Source organism: Engystomops pustulosus, chromosome 1 (genome assembly GCF_040894005.1).
Source record: "Engystomops pustulosus chromosome 1, aEngPut4.maternal, whole genome shotgun sequence".
NCBI classification, from domain to species: Eukaryota; Metazoa; Chordata; class Amphibia; order Anura; family Leptodactylidae; genus Engystomops; species Engystomops pustulosus.
The window spans coordinates 61300970-61325083 of NC_092411.1; the positions used below are offsets into that span (position 1 = coordinate 61300970).

The 24114-nt window shown below is 38.7% G+C and overlaps 1 protein-coding gene across 1 annotated transcript in view; it reads right to left on the minus strand.

Moving 5' to 3' along the window:
* The window catches only part of FBN2 (fibrillin 2), a 125925-nt gene extending 103645 nt beyond the window's left edge, over positions 1-22280 (minus strand). Inside the window, exons 1-5 of the mRNA XM_072141717.1 lie at positions 21687-22280; positions 18642-18724; positions 12929-13027; positions 11648-11743; positions 9328-9423 (exon numbers count right to left, since the gene is read on the minus strand). Of these exons, the coding sequence (XP_071997818.1) occupies positions 9328-9423; positions 11648-11743; positions 12929-13027; positions 18642-18724; positions 21687-21898 (586 nt within the window). The 5' untranslated portion in view covers positions 21899-22280. The remainder of the gene's footprint in view (positions 1-9327; positions 9424-11647; positions 11744-12928; positions 13028-18641; positions 18725-21686) is intronic.
* Positions 22281-24114: the final 1834 nt, after the last annotated feature.

Here is a 24114-nt window from a genome sequence, read left to right on the forward strand (position 1 = left end):
AGATAAGGAAGATATTAGATTTATGAAGTAATTCAGATGCAAGTGCGCATTTGTAGGTGAAGGCTGCCTGCTTGTATGACAGAAGGTCTTCCTTAGAGAAGGATTTCTTCCAACCCCATTCAGCACTCCTGGCACTTTGTTTTGTGAGGTTGGTGTGCCAGGGATGCCAGTTGGGTTGTCTAGTTGTAATGAGAGTGAGGGAGACTATAGTCCAAGGCTGAAGAAACTGTGTTGTTGTAGAAAGTAGCAGCATGTTTTACCTCCTTGCATGAGGATATGGAAGAGAGAGGTAGGAGAGTCTCAGAGAGTTTGCAGGTGTCCAGATATCTGAGAGTCCTACGTGGGTGTGTAGGACTGCAGGAGTGGTTGAAGCCAGATTGGTAGAGAAAGTGAGTAAGTTGTGGTTTGATAGGAGGAGAGTATAGTTAGACAGGTTGGATAAAAACAGAGGTGGGTGAAAATTAAGTCAAGTGTATGGCCCTCTTTGTGAGTGGATGTGGAGGACCACTGTAAGAGGCTGAATGAGGTGGTAAGGGAGTGGATTTTAGAGGTAGCAGGTTAAATAGTGAATACTGGTCATTTCAACTTATATTCATATATACATATATATATATATATATTATATGAATATAAGTTGAAATGACCAGTTTTCACTATTTAAATGACAACTTTTCAACAAACTTTGTATACATCAGAAAAAAATTCCTCATTCCTTAGTTACTTTGATGTTGTGAATTTGACTGCAGAGAGGAGGACAAGCAGTGGCTAATAGATGCATAACTATTTTAGGTAGTTTTATACGCAGGCGGTCCCCAACTTAAAGACACCCAACTTACAGATGACCCCTAGTTAGGCAACATTCAGGCACACGTGTGCCCGCTGTACCGTAGCACGGCAGGCAGACATCAGCGTTAAGAGAGGAGGAGGAGGTAAGAGTTGCTCCTTCCCGCCCCTCTCCATAGGGATATATGGCGGGCGGCGCCATATGCCAATAAAAGAGAGGACATGTCTTATCTTTTCATGGCTACAGAACGGTACGGCACATCACTCCAATTGCCGGCCTATGGGGGACGTATATCTGATGTATATACGTCGCGTATCTACGTCCCCCTTACGGCCGTGTGAATGAGGTCTTATTCTGTAACCTCTGGTAAAGCTCTCTGGATGCTAAACCCAGTAGACATTTTTTTTTGCAACAAAATATGTACTTGAGTAACATTTCTTAGGACAGCAGTGCTAAAGTGGGGCTGATTTGTTATACCTTCACACAAGAAAATGGGTATACAAGCCATGCTAAAATAGCACATCTTAATTTCAAGTTTTTGTTATTTTACTGTATACTAAACCCAGCACTGGACAAACTGGGGCAAGGATCAAGGTTTGGCCAGCAGTGCCATCCTTAAAGGGTTTTTTTCATAAGGCCAGGGTTCATCCTGCAATTCATTAATTTATGTGGGACTACAGGGATGGCTTACTGGACCAGCTGATTCTAGAAGTCCTCTTCAATACAGGACAGCTAAGGGAAACTTATGTTCCTCTCTTTGCTTTACTTTTGACCCATTGATGCACTCCCTCACCACCAGTATAGTCAATAGTGATGAGTGGACCTTAACTAGCAGTGCGGATTTGGACTCACCAAGAATACATGACCAGCTTTTCACATCTACCACTGACACCTAAATCACTTCATTTACTGACCTATCAACTAGATCACTAGTAATAGGCAATTGAACTGCAGATTTCAGTATTAGGGATGAGCAGACCCAGTTAATCGGTGCTGGGCATTACCATTATCCCTAGGATTATTGCTTCTCCATTATGTCACAGGGAGCAGTGCACACATGTCACCAGCATCAATCACAGGTGTGTTTGGGTTTAGGTACCCAAATCAAACATTTGTTCAAGGTTCTGCCAAACTCGCCCAACCCAAACCCGACTGGGTCCGCTCATTCTTATTCTGAACCCTGCAGTTTAATTACTTGTGATCTAGTTGATAGGTAAATTAATGTAGTATTTTAGAATTACTTTTATCTTTTTCACTTTTTCACTTTTTTAACTTTTGGGAGGAAAATATGGCTTTGGATAATACGAGGAGAATATATAGAGGTATAGAGAATATACCATACAATTAAAATGGTTTTCACTAATATTTTATGGGGCTTGATAGCTAAAAACACTGAACAGCTGTTGCATCTCAGAGATTCTACTAATGTAACTAAAACTACTTCTTTTGTCAGCCATATGCCTTAAAAATACAACACATGTACAATGTGGAAAACTTTTATATTTTTCATCTAGGAATGACGCCAACCTTAGTCATAAATATGTTTAAAAAGAACCCACATGGGAGGGAATTTCCTGATTTCCAATTTTTCTAGAGGATCATCTTATAAATTTCTTATGGCATTAAATCTTCTTTTATCTATTTGTAAAAACACATAGCTGAGTTATTGTACCACAATTGATCAAGCGTGCACCAGTTACAAGTGATGATTGTTCATGCTAGTACATGAAATAGGCTACTTGAAAAAAGTGTAGAAGCTGTTGAGGATTCAGTGCTATTTCTAGAATACTGCAATATAACCATGTGGAGTCTCATTCAGATAAAATGATGGCTAATAATGTTCTTATGTTTGGCACTTTCAACCAGCAGGTTCCTCTGTGATTAAATGATTTCAACCAGCACTCTCTGGGGGGGGGGGGGGGGGAGAATCACCACATTGTCTGGTTTCATATGTTGTACATCAGTAAGGGCTGTATGAGAGAACTCACAGGCTGAGATCTCTCCATATGTGGTGGGTGTCAGCGGTGTCAGTTACTGCTGGTGCTGCCATGAGATTGGTGCTAGTATGCGATTACATCAAGCAGATGGAGTGGAAGTGCTGAGAGGGGAAGACATAAGTGAAACTGCAAAGTGTCTGCACAGACAGAGAACGGATGGGCATAAGCATAACCCCCTCATTAGCATAATTTCAAAAAGTTGATTTTAGAAGGAAGGAGATCATGAATAACACATTTTCCAATTCCATCAAATTCTGAAAAACAAAATATCTCACAATAACCACTACACTCCATGTACTTTGTAACCATACACTTGCATATACTGGCTGGTGATCAGCTAATGCAGCTTCAAAGGCTGAATCATTGTACCAAAGACAACTACCTCTTGTGTGCGTGTCACTGCTACATCGACATCTACTGGACATGATTGTTTTGAAGCACCAGTTTCAGCATTGGACCAAGTATAATTCACATGTCCAGGAGAGGCGGCCATGAGCTAACGGCAAAGACAGCAGCAAGCTCACAGCGGTCAAAGACGCGCATTATGCATATTGGGGCTTATTTACTAAGGATTGCGGATCACACTATCGTCAGACTTTTCACGGTTTTCGGGATTTGCGCAGCTTTGAAAGGTATTTAACAGGGGTTTGTGCTGGGATTGTGTCACATGCTATCGCATTTTGGTGCAGCTGCGCTGTCTTCCATGCGACAGAAATCAGGTGCATGCCGACGATCCGACTGATTCGGACTGAGCGTGGGATTTAACTTTCAATTTGTGTCACAAGACAATGCACTTACATACACCAGGAAAAAGAAGGTGAACGCCGTCGGACCTGAGCAGGGAAGCGACACATGCAGGATATCAGGTGCACGATCTTAGCAAATCACGGCAGAGTGCATAATCGGCGGACAATGTTGGACAGATAAGTAAATGTACCCCATTGTGTTGCACCGCACTGTGTCCGAGCTGTGTGGCTGCCCTGATTTGTGGAACGATCTTCAGCTCCCTATGGAGAGGGGAGGGGTGAGCAGCATTCACCCTTCCCCTCTTCTCTAAGCTTGGGCTCAGCACATATCTGCTGTTGCGACTGTGTGTATATAACCTGTTCACTTGGTTTCAATTGCTTCTTAATATAATCTGTATGGTATATAGTTTGTATAAAGTTTTCTTTTTTCTCATATTAGGCACTCTATGCCATTCTCCTCATGTCCCTAACAATTCCTTTCGCCATCTCTTGTTTGCTTTCTTTACAGTATATTTTGCAGATGTACATAAAACAAGCAATACCTGCATCAAGCAAAAATAGTAATGTCATTAACAAGTGAGAATAATAATAATAATAATAATAATATTATGAGTATAATATTTGTAGGATCCATTTTCTAATGCAATAATTTTAGATATTCCCTAATGGACATAATTTCAGTATCCAGCAGTAGTATTTGGCAGGAAAATAAATTGTGCAATATAAGCACAGAAGACGAAACATTGCAGTTTAAGAAAAAACTGGCAAAAACTACTGTCATCTTTTGGGAAAAACCATTGAACATTAAAGACAATTGTGAAGAAAGTGTTCCATTACAGATAATTAACTCCTACTATTCAGAAAAAGTTAACTCATTCATGATATGTTTCCTTCTTTATTACCATGCTTTTAGAAAGGTCTAAAGGGGGAACTTTACAATATAAGTATCAGCTATAAACTAATACGAGACTTGTGAAAACAATTAAAGAGAAGGTGGCCATATTGGCTACTGAATATTTGGTGCAAAAGTTCACATTTTTTAAAAATATGTTAGCCTGTGTTCACATGTGCTTTTGGAGGCTCAGTTTTTCTTTCCTAATATTGTCATATAGCCATTATGATTAGGGATAAGTAAACGCGAACCTTAATGTTCAGGTCCGTGCTGAACATTGCGGGACCCAAATCCCTTGACCCAAATCTGAACAGCAGCCAGAATTTATGTTCACACTCACCTCCACCAGCAATACCCATAATCGAGCTCTGATTGGGATTGTTAACCCTAAAAATGCTGGTTGTAGCAACCGATCACGGGTGTTATCAGTCAGTTCGGGTTTGGCTACCTAAACCGAAGATTTTTCAAGGTTTGGCTCAACCTGATCCGGTTCACTCATCACTAATTAAAATATTTCAGTTTTGAAACAATGTGAAGGGAACTTGACATTAGGGTTTTACCCCACTAAACAAGCGGTCCCTTCAGGTAGGAGGTGAAATGTGCTTCCGAAAATTCCCTCTTTTATGTGAAATATCTATACCTATATGTATACCTGCCATTTCTTTAGGCATTTCCCAGCCTTGAAGGCTTTTGTTTCTAACCAACTTCTTTCTAAATGTCTAAATGCATGGGGTGGGTTAGCTACACTATTAAAGGGGTATTCCCATGAAGACAAGGCTCTTAAATATACTCAGGAAAACAATATAAGACATTCTCTAATTCACTGTTATTGACAAAATACAGCATTTCACAGGTATAATTCCAACATGTCTCTATCAGTTCTGGTTTACACAATTTGGGTTGCCTCAGGATCCAACCGGAAATCTTCTCAGTATGGTAGGCATGGCAGATTGTTCTTATGAATATCCTCTTTTGTCTAATTTACAAGCTACAGAAAAAATCTTTATCCAGGAATGGGAGACACTCTGTGTGTGTTATAGCTGACACATAGCAGAGCAGATGTGCCTCATTGTGTGTTATATCCATCTGATGGATCTCTCATCTCTGATCTCTCTCATCTCTTTTGTCTATAAGTCAAATACTAATGAATGTTCAGGAGCTAAATAAAAGTGTAGATAAACATGTACCCTGATAATCTAAGCACATTGTCAACACAGCATCTCATAGCACAGAGCCCACAATATTACACTGACCATCACTAAGTTATAGAGGTTAAAACATCAATGAAACTGAGTAAAATTATAAATTATAGGGGTAAAAAATTATCTTTATTGTGTAAATATCACCAGTGGATTAAAATTTGAGAATGTTTTTCCATTGGCAAACCCCTTTAATGCTCATTTAAACTAATGTGAAACATAGACCCTATGGTGTAAGTCCAAACATCATAGTTATACATGATACAAGCAGTTCCAATATACCATGCTGTACTGGTATCGTTTTCAGTTAAACATATTTGTTGTGCAGGGGTGCAGAGACTCCTTGCATCATTCTATCCCTGAAGCAATGTTTGGGCCATGAAATGTTTGGGTAAATAAGTCAAAGGGGAGAGTTGATGTAAGCAGTTGGGGAAATTTGTACTCCTCACATCATTTTTACAAAACCAGAAATAAACTGGAATCATTGATCATACAAACACTAGGCTGGATTCCATATAAGAAGGAGTTCTCATCAGCAGATTTTAGCATTTTGGCTATGAAGTCTTTTCCATTATAGGGAAATGGACAATCCATTACTAAATAGGAAAGTTTAATCCACAAAAATAGTATTATTGGAAAGAACTTTGCATAAATACACATAATTACAAAGTCCATTACATGCAACTAAACTACTGAGCATGATGAGTTTCTAATGTATCCACATTAACTTGTCTTAAATATGACAACGTTTCAACAAACAATTCCCTCCCTTCTTTTCTGGATTTAATTAATTCATGTAAGAAAAATGAATTGAGAATGCAGCTAAAAGAAGGGTAAAAGAATATAAGGGGCTTTATAATATTTCCCTAAAAATATTTGTTCAATATTAGCTAAATCTGATGTTCTTAATGGCAACTTTTATTAGAAATTTAGGTCTGACCTTTGTAAGCCCCTTAACTCTCAACACAAATAGTGACTACGTGGGTCATTGAAAAATATTAATAATAGCTGAAAAGCGTGCACTGTTTTCATGCTAAAAAGAGGTAAGTCTGCAGCTTCTGTAATCGTGCCAGTCATTAGTTACTGCTCAGCCCTCTGTCTCCAGCCCGGAAATTAGTCTGCAAAGACTTCAGATAGCTGAGGAACTAGTCAGGATTTATCATACAGCTAAGGAGAAGAGGCCTTCTGCAGGGGAATTACTGTACATATGGTCAAAATTAAGTAAAAATCCTCTGTTAAAAAGAGAATAAATTACACAATTTCACAATCCAAAGACAGAGATAAACAGGGCTTTTCTAAGTAGACATTAATGGCAAAACAATGGACGCTCAATCAGTCGATGATTGGCCAGAACATATACAACAAACTATCATAAACAACTCAAAGCTAAGGTAGAATGAGGACAGCATCTACACAACCTCGGGGTGAAAAATGCAGATCACAATAGTAATTTACATCACCAGAGTAAAAGGATAACAAAAATACATTTATTTTTATATAAATATTTTTACATTACAATTTTCAGATTGACACTCCTGAACTTTAAATACAATGTCATATTAACCTGAAAATTCATAATGTCTCAATGTTGTAGATGGACAGCAAAATGAGTAGTACCATAAAACATAGCCTTTCATATCGTATGTCACCAAACCATCAGTGCCCACAAAGAAAAAAAGAGGAACTAACATAGGCTTAAAACCGCATCTGGTAGTCACATCAAATTGTGAACTCTCCAAAAACAACAAAAGTAGTTAATAACTGGAGAATGTCAGGGGTCCGATAAATCAGTGAAGTGAAGAAGATTGTAAACACCTATTATATACTTAACCCCTTAAGGACGGAGGGTTTTCCGGCTCATTTCTCGCTCTCCAACTTCAAAAATCCATAACTTTTTCATTTTTCCGTGTACAGACCTGTGTGAGGGCTTATTTTGTGCGTAACGAATTTTACTTTCCCGCAATGTTATTTATTTTAACATGCCGTGTACTGCGAAGCTGAAAAAAAATTCCAAATGTGGAAAAATTGAAAAAAAACCGCACGTGCGTCACGTTCTTGTGGGCTCAGTTTTTACGACTTTCACTCTTCGCTCCAAATAACACGCCTACTTTATTCTTTGGTTCGGTGCGATCGCGGTGATACCAAATTTATATAGGTTTTATTGTGTTTTAATACATTTTAAAAAATTAAACGAATGTGTACAAAAAAGAAAAAAATTTTTTTGCCATCTTCTGACGCTAATAACTTTTTCATACTTTGGCGCACGGAGCTGGGGGAGGGGTCATTTTTTGCGAAATGAGGCAACGTTTTCATTGCTACCATTTTGAGGTCTGTGCGACATTTTGATCATTTTTTATTTCATTTTTTATGTTATGTAAAAAGGTGTAAAAGTCGCATTTCGGACATTTGGGCGCCATTTCCCGCCTCGGAGGTCACCGCCGGCCGTAACCGTTTTTATATTTTGATAGATCGGGCATTTTGGGACGCGGTGATACCTAATATGTTTGTGATTTTTACTGTTTATTATGTTTTATATCCGTTCTAGGGAAAGGGGGGTGATTTGAACTTTTAATATTTTATTAATTTTTTTTATTTTTTAAACTTTTTTTTTTATTTTTTTTTTCACTATCTTTTAGACCATCTAGGGTACATTAACCCTAGATAGTCAGATCGCTCCTACCATATACTGCAATACTTCTGTATTGCAATATATGGCATTTTTGCAGCACATTCATTACAATGAGCCACTGGCTCATTGTAACGAATCTGCAGCTGCCAGATAGCCTCGTGTCAAAAGAAGACACGAGGCTACCATAGCAACCGATCGCCGCCCCCCGATGACGTTCGGGGGCGTGGCGATCGAAAAAAAGATGGCGGCGCCCACGCGCCGCCGTCTTTTAAACGCCGCCCGCGACTTTGCGGGCGGCGTTTAGAGGGTTAATAGCCGCGATCGGTGCAAGCACCGACCGCGGTTATTAGCGGTGGGGGTTTTGTGCAATATGCAAAAACCCCCACCTCTGTATGAAGAGGACTCAGCCCGTGAGCCCTCTTCATACAGCCCTTATACCTCTGCGCCGTAGAGCTACGGCGCAGAGCGTTAAGGGGTTAAAGGGAACCTGTTACCACATTTGCACACATACTGCCAGTGACAGGTCTGTTAAAATTCTGGACTGAAAGGGGCGTTCCGGTGCAGTCGGACCGTGTGCCACTTTAATCATGCAGTGTTTGAGAATTGTGTCTGACACTGTGCATAAAAAAAATTGCTGCATTTGGTCAAAGCAGTGCAGGAGAGGCCAGATTCTTGAAGAAAGTGAGACACGTTTCATAAATCTGTCGCACACTGCACCCACTAAAGGCAAAGTGCACATAGTGCAGTTTGCACTATTTTTGATAAATAAGGGCCAATGCCTTTAGTTGCAAACACCTTTCCATAGCAGAAGTTACAAGAAGTTTACAAAAAGTTGCAAGCTTAACATTTGGTATGTGATGACTCCAGGAACACCACAGAAAACTAGACAATGGCAAACTTTGAAGGAGGTTGTCTTAAGCGCAAAAAAAGGCACAAAAGTGCACCTGTGCAACAAAAAGTCCCAAAAAAGCCAATCCAAAGCAAAGATACATAATATTTGAATTAGTACGGCCTTCAAGAAATACATTTCTTAATAAGATTTATGGTAAATAGGTTGAGCAGTGAAAAATATTCCCCTACCTCTTTCACATTGAGGTCCAGTAAATCCATATACACAGGCACATCGATTGGGTCCAACACAACGACCTCCGTTTTGGCAGCCATTTTCACAGACAGCTGTGTAATACATTTACAAGAATATTACATATGTAAATATTTTTCATGGTCATTATCTACATTTCAAATATTATAGTGTTAATTATCTTGATGTCATTAGCGGGTTCTGCTTTACTTCAAATTAAAAGTTCTGGGAAATGTCCCTAGTATCAAGAGTTGGTCAATTGTATAGCAAACAATAATTTGTTTGACCACCTGCACATAGTTTATCTTATTTAATGTAATAGTAGTTACTCAGGCTTAAAACTGAGTGGTTATTAAGTCATCTGTGCTATTTCAGCCTGCCACATACAATAGCAAATACCCGCATATATTGGTGTATAACGAGGATATGTAATACCAATTCAGATCTATATATTTAGTAATTGACATACAAATAAGGAAACTTTCTTGTTACTACGTGGAGCAAAAAATTGTACAGTTAGTGAAGAGAACCTGTCATCACATGGCTCTTTTTCAATGGTGACAGCTTACAATAACTTTACCTGGCTCTCTGCCAACTAGCTTATTGCTAGCACTTGCAATTATTTTGCCCTCTCCGACACCTTCACGCAAGTGGGGCATTACTGTCCCCACGCCGGCGTACACCAATACATCAAGAAGCAGAAGCCTCTTGATGTATGCCGCTGCGAAAATGCAGCGGCAGAGCTATCATACGCTTGCGCACGAGAGCCGGTATATGATAAATATGCCCATAGAATCTATCTTGTCCTATATGTATCTTGAAAATCTCTCAAAAATCGCATCATATCATTAATAAAAACCAAACTTGTTATTTCCTAGGTTATAGCAATTTTTTTTAGATTTGAAGGTCTGGATTACAGGGTTTAGATTACTGCGGAATCTTTAAAGGATTTCCCAGACCCTTGCTCTTTAGGGTTTTTGATGGGCAAATTAACTTTCCCGTTTACCGGCTCTCCTGGACTACTTAATTTGATGTAGTAAAGATGATTCTGAGGGAGTCATTTATCTATATTCTCAAAATTTGAACCTGTTTTATCTTAGAGGATGATCTATCTGGCATTTGAGTCAATTTGTACAAAACGTTGGGATTTTGTTACTGTGATTGCTCCAAAATATGTGCCATTATAAGAGAAAATAGGAAAAAAAACAAGATAATTGCCCCTCCCCAAGACTATGGGGGTCATTTACTAAGGACCTGAATCACGTTTTTACGGCGGGTTACCCGAATTTTTCCGTTTTGCCCCGGGTTTTTGGTGCACGCGATCGGATTGTGGCGCATCGACGCCGGCGTGCACGCGACAGAAATCGGGGGGCGTGGCTGAACGGAAACCCGACGGATTCGGAAAAACCGCCGCCTTTAAAAAAAACAAAAAAGTGTCGCTGGACACGCGCTTACCTGCACTCAACCTGGCTTGGTGTGCTTCAGTGCATTCCGATGGACTTCAGCGCAGCAGCGACACCTGGTGAACATTGGAGGAACTGCCTTAGTGAATCGCCGGGAAGACCCGAATCCTCCACACAGAACGCGCCGTTGGATCGCGAATGGATCGGGCAAGTAAATCTGCCCCTATGTATGTGGGTTTTCTCAAGTCAGTCAGACTTTGTCAATTATTTATCCCATGAAGGGATCTCCTAGGGCATTTCTTACTTGTCTTCCACCACAATTAGCGAGGTCAAGTTTGTGATGGTGTAAGGTGCCTACTAAACTGCTGCCATCGCTGCCACCAATGTGCTCTCTGTTCTCCAATACTCTTCAAAGAAGAACAAGGGATTACTTCCTTCTACACCAATTATTCTCTGCCCTTTTCCTACTTCTTTGGGGCATTTAAATATTATAGCTCTTGTCATAAAGGAGCACTTTCTTGTCTTGCTCCCCACACGGGGTGTAAGATATCTAATGCTTGGCCATGACCCATACACTAGACTAAAAAAATCTGCATGGGTGGCTTAAAGATAGATGATTGTGGTTTTAAGGCAATAAATGTACTTTAATTGACTTTTTTTTATGACCGTCAAGGTTTCGGAGATATGATAAATAATAAGAGAATAACAGGTGCAAGTGCTCAAAACAGGTTATAATAGATGGAAGTATATTATCAGATGTTTGACACAGTTTATTGTAAAATGTTATTCTATAGAGCAAACATTCATAGGTCTAAAGCTGTTCTGGTATAAACATTCATTTTAGATAAACATTTATCAGGCATAAAATATGGTTAAATTCACTAATTATACGATGTTTGAGTTTTACTCTACTTACGTTGTCCACAATGAGCTCCAACATAACCCTTTTGACAGCGACACTGATCATCCATACATGTTCCTCCATTCATGCATCGAATGCTGCACTGAGAGACTGTAACATTAAATTTAGTCCGAGATTACTTTGCAAATTGTAATATTTTTTTTAGTCTACATAAACTACATAAAACTGCATGCGACCGTGCGCATGAGACGTCACTGGCTTTTTCCGTTTTGGCCCGGGTTTATGGGTACATGCTTCTCCAAAAGATGTGTCTTCCCTTACCTTGATGGAAATGACTTAAAGGAAACCTACCAGTTGAAGTGGTAGGTGTAAGATGCATATACCGAGCACCAGCTCAGTGTGAGCTGGTGCCGGTGCTTACTTTCATTAGTGTCCTAAACTGCTGTATCGCAGTTTAAGCACTTTATATTCTTTACAGCGAAGGAGCGCAGCATGGTGTGCCGAAGCTCCTTCGGCTGTAAAGAATAAAAAGTGTTAAACCGCGATACACCGGTTTAGGACACTAATGAAAGTAAGCACCGGCACCAGCTCACGCTGAGCTGCTGCTTGGTATATGCATCTTACACTTCAAGTGGTAGGTTTCATTTAAATGGAAACTGTCAACAAAAAACTGACATAATAAACCAACACCTGTAGTTGTAAAGCAGCTACAGAACTGAAGTTCAGCACTGTTCAGCATCGAAGACAAGTTTTCCCAATCTCAGAATGTCCCCTTCACTTTAATTGACACCCCTCCTTCTAGGGACATCATTGACCGGCTTTCCGAAAGTAAGACGTCAATCACAGCAGGGGGGAGATGTTCTGAGGTGGGCAGAACTTCACTTGAGTGCTAAAAAGATTTTCTGGTTGATACCAACACACTGGGCGATGAAATAAACATGACCTGTTTCCCAACATACTGGTAGGGGTTTATTGGGTAAATTTCTGCTGACAGGTTTCTTACAGTAAATTACTATTTCAGCCCTTGTTGTAAGTTAGCTTCCAAAAGGCGGAACCTGTTGGTGAGATAGCTAATTTACCTACCTACCGTACCTTACCATTCTCCTACCTGGAGGAGTATACCATAGGCTACCTACTAGAGATGAGTGGACCCAAACTTTAAGTTTGGGTCAGAGGTTTGGGTACATCCAGCAAGACCCAGATATATTACCTGATTGGCAGGCATGCAACCAATCCGGCAAATTGACACCCCTACATCCTAGCCATTGCTGTGATTGACCATGGGGGAACTTGATGGACTTAACAGACATCAATATTAACATTTATGTTACTCACCAGTTTTAGAGACACAAACAGGAGACACTTGTCCATTCGAGCATGTGCACATGTTTGGACGGGAGCAGAATCCATCCCCACAGCTATTTCTACAAATGGCTAGAGAAAGAGAAGAAAGTGGAATTATCATCTAAATATAAAATTGAATTAAATAAAAGTTTCTTTTACTGTTAAATTATGACTTCCAGAATATAACAGTGTTTACTAAAATAAACTCCAGCACATGCATATTCTGACACACATAGTGAAAGGATTTATCCTGGTGCTGCTGAAGGCAGCTCTGGAGTACTGGAGCCCGGACTCAGGGCTGCCAAGAAGACAATCGGTACCCCCAAGTTTATATTGTGTTTTATATCCTGGAGGTGGTCAAATGGGTGAGCTGGAAACCGTGTGATGAAATCGATTCGTTTAGATACACTAGGATGAAATCGGTAGTAAATACACTTGAGGATAAATCTAAATAAATTACAGAATACCGACCATCAAAATCAAGCATGATAAACCATTGGCGTAATTTTTATAATCTTTGTATACTTGTTATTCATGGCCTACATTCTTCTAAAATGAACTATTACAATTATTCTAATGAGCCCGAAAAGCTACCCTAGCCGCTCCGTGCTGTAGCTACACAGGCTGATAGTTTGAAGGAGAACTTCCCCCTCTCAGAGTTGACAGGAAGTGCAGGGCGGAGGGTGAGACTGAGACCTGCTGCTGCACAGTATAACAGCAGTTTGTAAAGCCAGGGCACAGAGGAGCTTGAGTAGCACTACTGTCCCATTAGCATAATTTTACAAGTTTACTTTAGAAAGAAGGAGGGCATGGATAACAAATCCAGTGCCTGCATCTTTGCGTTAGTGGTCCTGGTTTATCATGCTTGATTTTGATGCTAGATATCCTTTAACATAATATTTCAAATTGCCTATTTCATCTTATAGACTTTGCCATCACTAATACAGTCTGGGCCTTAATTAGAATTAGGCTTTTGTAATCCCTTAACAATATGAGAGGTACAAGAAAGAATTATGATATTAGTCATGTTGGTCTGGAACATGTCAAAACCTTGTGAACCTGTAAATATTGTCAGCGTTGACCTGGATAAGAAATTTTATACCTGATGTGGAATGTTCCATTTTAACCTCAGATAAACAAAGTCTCTCTTTATAACAGATTTAGATCTATCAATGGTTTTTGCTATGGAGATTCAGTAACTAAAATAATTTGCACAAGACATAAATTGCCTCTTTGTGTTTATGTTCATGGATTCATGTTATATCAAAACAAGAGATACGAAATATTGTAAAAATAAACACACATCTACAGCCAAAAAGACTGTGACAAGGATGACTTCTTAGTCACATAAGTGTATTACACAAGTGGGTCACAGAACTAATGTTGAAAGTGTTTTATGGGTTCACCATATCCTATAATACCCTGCTCATATGATACACAGTCCCTTGCAAAAGTATTCAGCCCCCTAGAACTTTTCTACCTTTTGCCACATTTCAGCCATCAAACACAAAGATATTAAATTGTAATTTTTGGGTGAAAAATCAACAAGTGGGAAACAATTGTGTAGTGTAACGAAATTTATTGGATATTTTAAACTTTTGTAAAAACTGAAAAGTGGGTTGTGCAATATTATTCAGCTCTCTTAAGTTAATACTTTGTAGTGCCACCTTTTGCTGCGGTTAAAGCTGCAAGTCGCTTGGGGTATCAGGTTTCTATCAGTTTTGCACATCGTGAGACTGAATGTCTTGCCCATTCTTCCTTCTCGATTGGATCAGGACTGGACTTTGACTTGGCCATTATAACACCTGGATACATTTATTTGTGAACCTTCCATTGTAGATTTTGCTTTATGATTAGGATTATTGTCTTGTTGGAAGATAAATCTCCATCCCAGTCTCAGGTCTTTTGCAGACTCAATTTTCAATTTTCCTATCAATTTTAATCATCTTGCCTGTTGCTGCTCCTCCATAAAGGCTAGATTTGTGCAGTGTAGGACTGATTGTTATCCTATGGACAAATTCAATTTTGTGATCAATGAATGTTGCATCCTTGTTTAAGCTTCATGTAGGCTAGACTTAGAAGGTTTCAACTACAAAGTAACCCTTACCATGTGTCGATGCATGGAAGAACCAATTGTCACTTTAGTCCAATGCAGCCCGCTCATCAACGCTGAGCAGTAAAGTGACCAAAATAAGTTGACTGCAACTTCAACAAACCATACAAATATTTAGCTAACCTTTAATATAATTTACATGCAATCACACCGTTATGGCTATATATTTATTGATACCTGTTAGTTTCCTCACCTGATGATGACTGCCAAGTGGCATGTACCCAGGAATCAGTGTCTGTGATATGTCATTCTAATATGTGTGGGGATATTCCACCCTGCAACCCCCCATTACCAGACGTCAGGGAAAAGGGTTCTGCCATGTTGACTTTCTACATAGCTAACTCTTTGTGGCCATGAGAGGCTTATGACAGTGGGTTATCTTAACCTCTCTAGTAAGGACTGATGCAGGCTAAGCTGAGCAGAGACAAGTCTGTATGTGAACTCTCTGCAGTAGATTGGAGGTTCTGGATGAATATCTCTCATTTCTTTCACCTGGACAGTACCCAGTCATTAGGTATCTAAAATGTATTGCCATATTTTTCACAGCTTGGGCAGTAGGTTATAGAAGGCCATAGTGGATAAGGGACTCTTTTACATTGCTTACATGTATGCTTATTAAATTAAGCAATGTCTCTGTATAAAATAGGGATGGATGGGGTGGATTTATACCTTGATGCACAGAATAAACATACATTTCTGCAATATATAGCTTGGAGGTCCGTGTATGTGCAAGGCTGTGAACATGCAAAAACGTTAACATTGCTTGACACGAGAACACCAGGGCAGCTTAGTAGCATTTGTCATCTCCAGTTTTTCCATATGTTATTATTGGCAATTTTTTTTATTTACATGGAAAACATCACCGTGGTTCATTTAGTTTTGCTTAGTTCTCATGTTGTCTTAGGATTTTGGTTCTAGGTAAGAAGGGTTTTCAACCTTTAAGCATACATTATGCATACATTACCAAAATTAGGCAGGCGGGGTCTGACACTGGAACCCCTGCTGATCAACTGATTTTAGGATACAGGGAGTAGAACTAATTGTCCAGCAATAGCCAATCTACAGTGACTAGAGGTGAATTTCAGAGAACTCATTCTCTGTGTGCCCCAATCAGCTAAACAGCGGGGATGCAAATGTAAATATGGAACTAAGTGGTCAAACTATTGTAACTCTTCACTGCTTTCCTACTCCTACAATGTATAGTATTGAGTTAGGGATAAGTAGGCTACAAAAAATAGCTCTTTGACTGTATGAGATTTAAAGAACTTGATTTCACAACAGCAAGAAAGCTATTGTAAGCATATCATATGCAGCCAAACTTGTATTACTGCCAAATGATTTGTTTTTGTACTTTTGCAGTTACATTTCACCCATAAGTTTTCTAAAATAATATCTGGTGGATGTAAAAATTGATGTTTCTACAAATTATAATTTGAAGAAGCTGGAATTGCTACAAATATAATGTTAATGTCTATAAAACAAAGTCTAGGATGAATTATATAAACAGTTCAGTTTGTTCTGGACTGGTATAATATTTAACTATCAAACAAATCTGATACAACATGGGCCGTGGGATTTATGGTAATTGAGATCTATGGAGAAGTCAAAGCCATCAATAGCATTGTGCCTTTGACACTATGGGACTTATTTACTAAGGTCCCATTTCCGGTTGTCAAACATTTTCGGGGACCGCGCCAGGGATTGTTTCGCAGCAATCGTATTTTGGTGCATTGGCGCCGGCTTTCATGCAACACTAATCAGGGGGCGAGCTATCGCATAGACATGCACTCATATACACGAGGAAGAAGAAGGTAAACTCCGGCGGACCTCAGCGGGGAAGCGACACATGCAGGATCTCGGGGGCATGATGTTGGTGAATCACGCCAGACTTCATCCTCGTCGGACAGTCCGGATCGGGGATCGTGACAGGACCAGCTAAGTAAATGTGCCCCTATAAGTGCAACGTGGCCTGAAGACTTCTCTGATGAAGTCACTACACATCCTGATTCACATTTGTCCACCTGTAGCAGTGAGAAGAGTAGTGGAGGATGCGCAAGCGCTGGCAGAGGTGAGTACATGATTTTCATTTTTTAAATGTTGGGATGTAGAAAGGTGGGAGGCCCAGTATATAACATTTATGGCAGGGTGGCACTATATGTGAATTAAGAAATTGGAATCACTTCATAACTTCATAACTCAAAAGCCATACTATGTAAATAAAAGAAAAAATGGAGGGGAATATATAGTACAATAATTAATTGGGACAGTATGTCTAAAAATCAATTGAAATTTAAAAATATAATTAATGAGATGACACGAAATATGAAAAAGAAAAAAGCAGAGCTTGATATAACAAATAATTCTTTATGTATTGTGTATATCATCTGCACTGATTTCTAAATTTAATAAAAAGGCTTTAAATATTGAATTAGTCTTTAAAGGGCCCAGCACAAATGAATAAGCTTCAGACCATTATAACTCCTCCATAAAATGTTCCAGTTGGTACTGTAGATTTGGGCACAAAGTATTTTCCTGGCGTTCACTAAACCCACATTCATCTAACATACTGCCAAATGGTAAATTACGATCCTACAGAGGTGTGCTTTACCATACTTCAGCCAACAGCATTGTTATATGAACTCATAGGCATTGGTGCCGCTGCTCAGCTGTGGAAACCCAATTCAATATAGTTCTGATTTTAAATTATTATCCAGACTTCTGGCTTGTAGAAAAAGTTGATCACAGCCAATAATTAAAGTCTTTACAGACTTTGTGTTTCTGCACTTGGTGGTCTCATTCTTGATGGTGAATATGGGGGGTCCACTGTATATATTTAATGAGAGTCAGAGGTTGATTGATCCAGACTAGATGGATCTGGAATATGCATTTATTAAAAAGGTCATATAGGAAGGACAAAAAACATTTGAAAGAAACCTTCAAATGGCCATTCAAAATACCTGTGTTATAGTATATTTACAGTCAAAAATATTTTTTTTTGTAAAATAAAAGCCATTTGGGTATACAGAATTCCTTTTTGTCTTCTTGAGTTATTAACAAATTGTAAAATCAGGATGGAAGTAAAGTATTGCAGTCATTCAAGTCTCTTCCTAATCTGCCCACACACACTAAAGTACCTGTCGTAAGATGCATTTAGTGAATAATTGGAGGTATGTAAACAGTTTAAATTAAGGTTAAGGACTATTCTGGGGTAATCTGACATAGAAATACTATTATTATCTGCAAAATTGGTAACTAAGACTAGTCCCTCATGAAGCCAAACAATCTATTAAAAGAAATAACACATTTCTACTATCCCTTTTGAGAAAGCATTTATTGGGAGTTCGGCCAACATAGATTATTGGCTATAGTTCGCCTATAAGCTTTGCTTACAATGAAGGAAATTATAAAGTTATATTCTCTAATCGGAGAACATTATGTTAGACTTAGCATGCATCTTGCATAGGTTCACTTAATTTATATAGAAATTTGCTAATTGTGAAAGGGGTGGAAAGTAAAAAACATATGTACACAAAGTAGATTAATGAAAAATTACTACGGTAGTATTTGTTAATAGAGAAAAAATACACTTACGGACAATACACTGGTTTCCTCCAGGAAGCGTTTTCCACCCAGGACAACAGTAAGAGTGAAATCTAGATCCACATACATTTGGCCTTTTGAAAATAATGTAAATGATAAAAACATGAGTATAGGAAAAAACATGAAGTTATTAATACAATCTAATTAAAATAATACAGTGTTTTTTCTCAAACGTTAAAATCTCAAACTCAAATGCTGACAGTGAACTTTTAACTTGGCAATTGAACAATTTTTCAACCCATTCTCATCCAAGTTTTAAAATTTTTGTATTTGGTTGATTAGGGAATGTTTCAGAATGAGCCTAATGTTACCAAAACTCAATATGGCTACCCAAGACATCTCTAAGGGCCTTCATCACACCAGTGTAAACCAGAAGGTTTTGCTATTCCAGGAAAATGTAAGCTTTCAAGAGATCTAGAATGTTTTTGGAATTCTTATTCATCTTATAACCTCTGTGGTCTTTAAAGGTGTTGGGCACTAATAAGAAATTTTACCAGGGTAAGTTGAATTCTCTAATAGAGTCACCCATATTGTACTTACCCTGGTAAATTTTCTCTTCTGCCTATAGGAGTGGTGGTTCACTAGCAACTTAATAGGACTTGGTGCTTCCTGTCATGTGGATTTCCGGTGGTTCAGAGGCAGTGCAGTTATTACTGTATGCATTCCCCTTTGAGAACTCCATTCTCATGTCTGTATGTGCATACATATATGGATGTCTCAGAGGGTGTCTCAGAGGGGCATACATATAGTAATGAGTGCCTATTGAACTGTCGGAAATCAGCAGGACACAGGAAGTCCATGCTGCAACACCTATGGACAAAGGGGAAAGTTTACCATGATAAGTACAATAACAGTTGACCTTATTAGGGCATTGTACTTACCCTTGGTCAAGGCATAAGTTTCAAACTGTGTTATGAATTGACTTTGTCAAACAGAATGGTTAGTTCCCCCCCCAAAAATCTTCACTGGCAGTGAAGATTAGTTTTTATCCTCGGAGTTCCCTTCTGAGATCTTCTATTTAGTTAAGTTTCCATAAGACTGATAAAATTGTGTCAAGTATAAATAAATTGAATCAGCATGTCTTAAATAGATTAATGATATGTTAATATGAATCTCTAACCCTCTTATGGTCACCCATTAAAGGAGTTGGTAAAAATGTTCCTGTACTGTGAAAGACAAATAAACTGACTTATACCATATTTTGGAATAAGCCAAAGCAAGTATGCACTATATTTACTTACTTATGTGTGTGATATATATGATATTTGTAGTTTATAGACTCTGCTTTATGTGTAAGTAAACATGCCATGACCATGAACCGGAAACCGCATTGGGTTATGGTAGGTCATAGTGTAAATGGTTGTATCAGACCTTCACCATATGACCAATTTTTTTAAAAGTCCTCATTGGGAATTTTAATCCTTCAACTCAACTAAATAAAGAAATCAACAAAATGTTATACTAAAAAAATTTACAATGAAAAGGTCAAAGAACCTACAAATTAAAAATTGTTATGAACAATGTACAATACAAAATGTTTATATATACAAAATATTAACATGTTCACTTTCTGCATATACAAGATATACAAATATGTATTAATACTTTATAAAATAAATCAACTCAAAAGTAGCAAATATGAGACTCTTGCCACATAATAGTAAAAAGGAAACAAGAACAGTCTTTGCTACTTATTTAGATCCTGTTGCCTAGATTTCTGTTTTCTTTGCCAGTAGAAATCCTGCAAGATTTCCAAAATAAGCAAAGCCCTAGTCAAGTTCATTCATAAAACACAAATAGTTCCTGCAGATTTAGAGCTCTCTGAGCAGAGGGACAACTCAAAGTTCTAACAACTTAGTAATTAGAGGGCTCGAGAATCCCCTAGTGTTCAGATAATGAAGGTAATGAATACTTTAGAGACTTTAGAAACTCTTAAAAGTTTACTACCCATATCGTACAGTAATTTAGGTTAACTTATGGAATGTATACATTATCTTTAATGGCACGTACTGAAATGAAAGTTATACAACACCAGTGCATTAGGGCCAATTGATGAAAACACAGATAATAAAAAAGCCACTTAGGCATCATTTGAGATGGAAAGATAATATATATCCATGTAATTTACATAGGGGTCGATTCATTTTAACTGCTTTGTATATATAGATCCTATGATTAGCAAATATAGAGGTTTGAAGCAAGATTAACTCTCCATGGGACAGAAACCAGAAACCAAACAAAGGACATTTTCCATTGAGGTAACTGTAATGGGTTAAATTCTACCCAGAGTGAGGGGTATTTCTACCAAGCAGAGATGGCTGACACACAGCATACGTCTGGTCTCCAGATATCTCTGCTGTTTCAAAATGCAACTTTGGAGTAAGTTAACAGCAACAAAATACAGATAATGTATTCTGCAAGCTAAGGAAAACATCACATGACTGTTTCTTTTTTTTTTTTTTTTTTAAAGTTGCCAAATTGATCTGTTAATAACTTGTAATTGTAGGTGCAAAGACGTGGAGCCTAATTTTAGTCCACCACTAGATCAAATTCGCTAGCAGATTACAGGCATGTGTTTATACTACATAACCCCTTAGTGGGCAGTGCTCCACACGCCAACAACTTATTCCCCCTTGGGTTACTCAGTGACTGGATGGAAAACAATAGAAAAAAAAACAGTTTAGCCTTGATGGATTCCACAGGACAATTTTGTTTTAGTGCTTTTAGGTGCTACTTGGAATAACTTTAGAAAAGTTGTGCAGACCTACTTTTATTAGCAAGATTAGCTATTCCTTAATAGAATTTGGGTTGAGACATTAGAGATTGATCACTATGTAAATCCTTTAACGTATAATTACAATTATGCTTAACTGAAACTTATCCAAGCTTAAAAGGCAGGAATAATTAATCTAAGAAATGTCAAATCTAATAATACCATAGAAATTACTATATTATAGCTTTAATAATTTCACTCATCTTCATATTAGGCAGTGGTGCACATAATAACAGTGTGTATAACTAATGGTCACTACCTACCCGTGCAGAGAATACTGTGTTCCCTTCCTGCGGGTCCTACTAACAACAGTAGACCCATCATTTGCATCCTGTGTTCCAAGTCTGGATTCTGCATTAAAAGATTGCTGACCAGCAGAGCATCCCAAAAGCACCAGAAAGTAGCCCATCACGAGCACAGCCATCCTTTTTGACCTCGGCATCATGTATTGATGCTGGGTATTAAACATTGTCATTTAGGACAATCCACTTCTAAGTTGGAAGATGAAAAGTTGCATAAAGTTCACATCCAGAAAACTGGGAAACCAATCCTTGCGTTACACAAACAAAGTGAAAAAGTTGTTACAGTGATGGCCCAGGTGGCACACGTCCTGGGTTATAGTACCAATAAGTTGGTGGGTTCCTGAATAATAGATAGTAGTAATCCTACAGTAAGGAAATCAGGGCTTCAAAGAAGAGATTCTTGCACTGTGGTTGCAGCCAGGAAAAAAGGGCATGAAAAGTGAAAAGCTGTAGAAGAAAGCAATCTCTGTGCTGGAGAGTGCAGACTTGTCCCCATACTCCGTGTGTGTGAGAAGCAGGATTAGGATGAGAGTGCTGAGGGCCAGGGGTTTATGAGGCGGCTGCCTGTCAGTGGGGAGGAAACCACAGAACCAGTCACACACACGTGAAGGGTAAGAGGAGGGGGAGGAGGGAGAAAATGGGATGGAGAAAAAGAGAGAGGAGAAAGGATCAGAAGAGGGGGCTTTTTTATATTAACCTTTTAGTGATCACTGGAAGTGCTTCTTAGTCTTTTGTAGCACATGTCTAACACCTATGCACTGTGAATATAGTAATAGACAATCTTTTTCCTATGGGAATACTCAACAATTAGATAACTGTACACTAACAATTTACAGAAAACAGGTAAGAGGACATTAGGGAAGACATACTATACTAAATGTAAGATATAATGAGAATTTCAAGACATAAACATTTTCCTTCAAAGAGAAACTCTTACTTTATTGATGCAACAAGCAACAGAAGCAACCAATGGTCCTAAAGGGGCTTTACCGAGAACCAGGAACTTTACCAACTTAGGAAAATCTCCCCAGAGTCTGTGGGTCATGGAGGTGGCTGAGTTGTGGGTAGCTGCTACAGAAACTTAACAACATTTGTAGACCTTATTTATTATATGCTCAGGAAAACTCCTGGCATATACGCTGACCATATCCAGAGACTTTACTCCATCCAAATTATCTTTACAATGAGGGCCAAAACATGGTAGGAATTAAACCTTACAGGTAACCCAACACACTGATGGGCCTCAATATCAGGAAATTAGAGGTCTACATGTTTATATGCTGGCTCTACTCAATCTTTCATCAGATTGACTTAGCACGCAATGTAGATTGATTGACTTTACAGGTTAGGGAATTACAGTAATCTCTGAATGAACAGGTATTAGTACTTAAAGGTTTTCAACACAGGTATGCCTTCTGCGCATCAGGTGCACTCTTTGCGCTGATCTAACTCTGTTGGCTTCTACACATAATTACAGCTGTATCACCCTGCAGGACCTACAATGGGATACAAACTAACCTTGGAAGTGACTTTACTGTGCTGTAGAATGTGTAGCAGTTTGGTGAAGAAGGTGAGCGGCTGTCTTCTCAGTGATATTATACTGGCTCGGTGACCTCCTGTCTCTAGGCTTCTCATTACAGTTATGCTCTTCCTTGTGAATCACTCCACAACACTTGATATGCAATTTGTGGCACCTTCCACCATGGCCCCGTATCCAAAGGTTCTCCTCCCAGTAACCAGCTATCCTTGTTCCATACCAGGTCACATACACTACCAATATGTTAGCCAATAAGTGTGGTACTGTTTTTGGGTTCTGAAAATGGATAAAGACTCTGCACCTTTAAGAAATAGCAGTACTCGTATACCAAAATACTTCCACCTTTTTCCCATATATCTCAAAATATTGATCTTTAAGTCATTAATAACTATCATAACTTTCCCCTGGTGGAATGTTGTTATGTGACTAGTTTATTTGCAAACTCTGTGAAACTCTTAATGTTGAATTTCCAAAATCTTGTAACATCCCTACTTCAGTTCACCTGCTCAGACAGTTCAGTTTTTTACCTGTTGTAAAGATTATCCTTATGACTTGTTCACCTTTTGATATTTCTGCATTTTAGTCCTCTCTGGATGTGGTTCGGGAGACTGCTTCATTACTACATCTGTTCAAGCTGTAGGTTAAACCTATACACTCACCGGTCACTTTATTAGGTACAACTGTCCAACTGCTCGTTAACACTTAATTTCTAATCAGCCAATCACATGGCGGCAACTCAGTGCATTTAGGCATGTAGACATGGTCAAGACAATCTCCTGCAGTTCAAACCGAGCATCAGTATGGGGAAGAAAGGTGATTTGAGTGCCTTTGAACGTGGCATGGTTGTTGGTG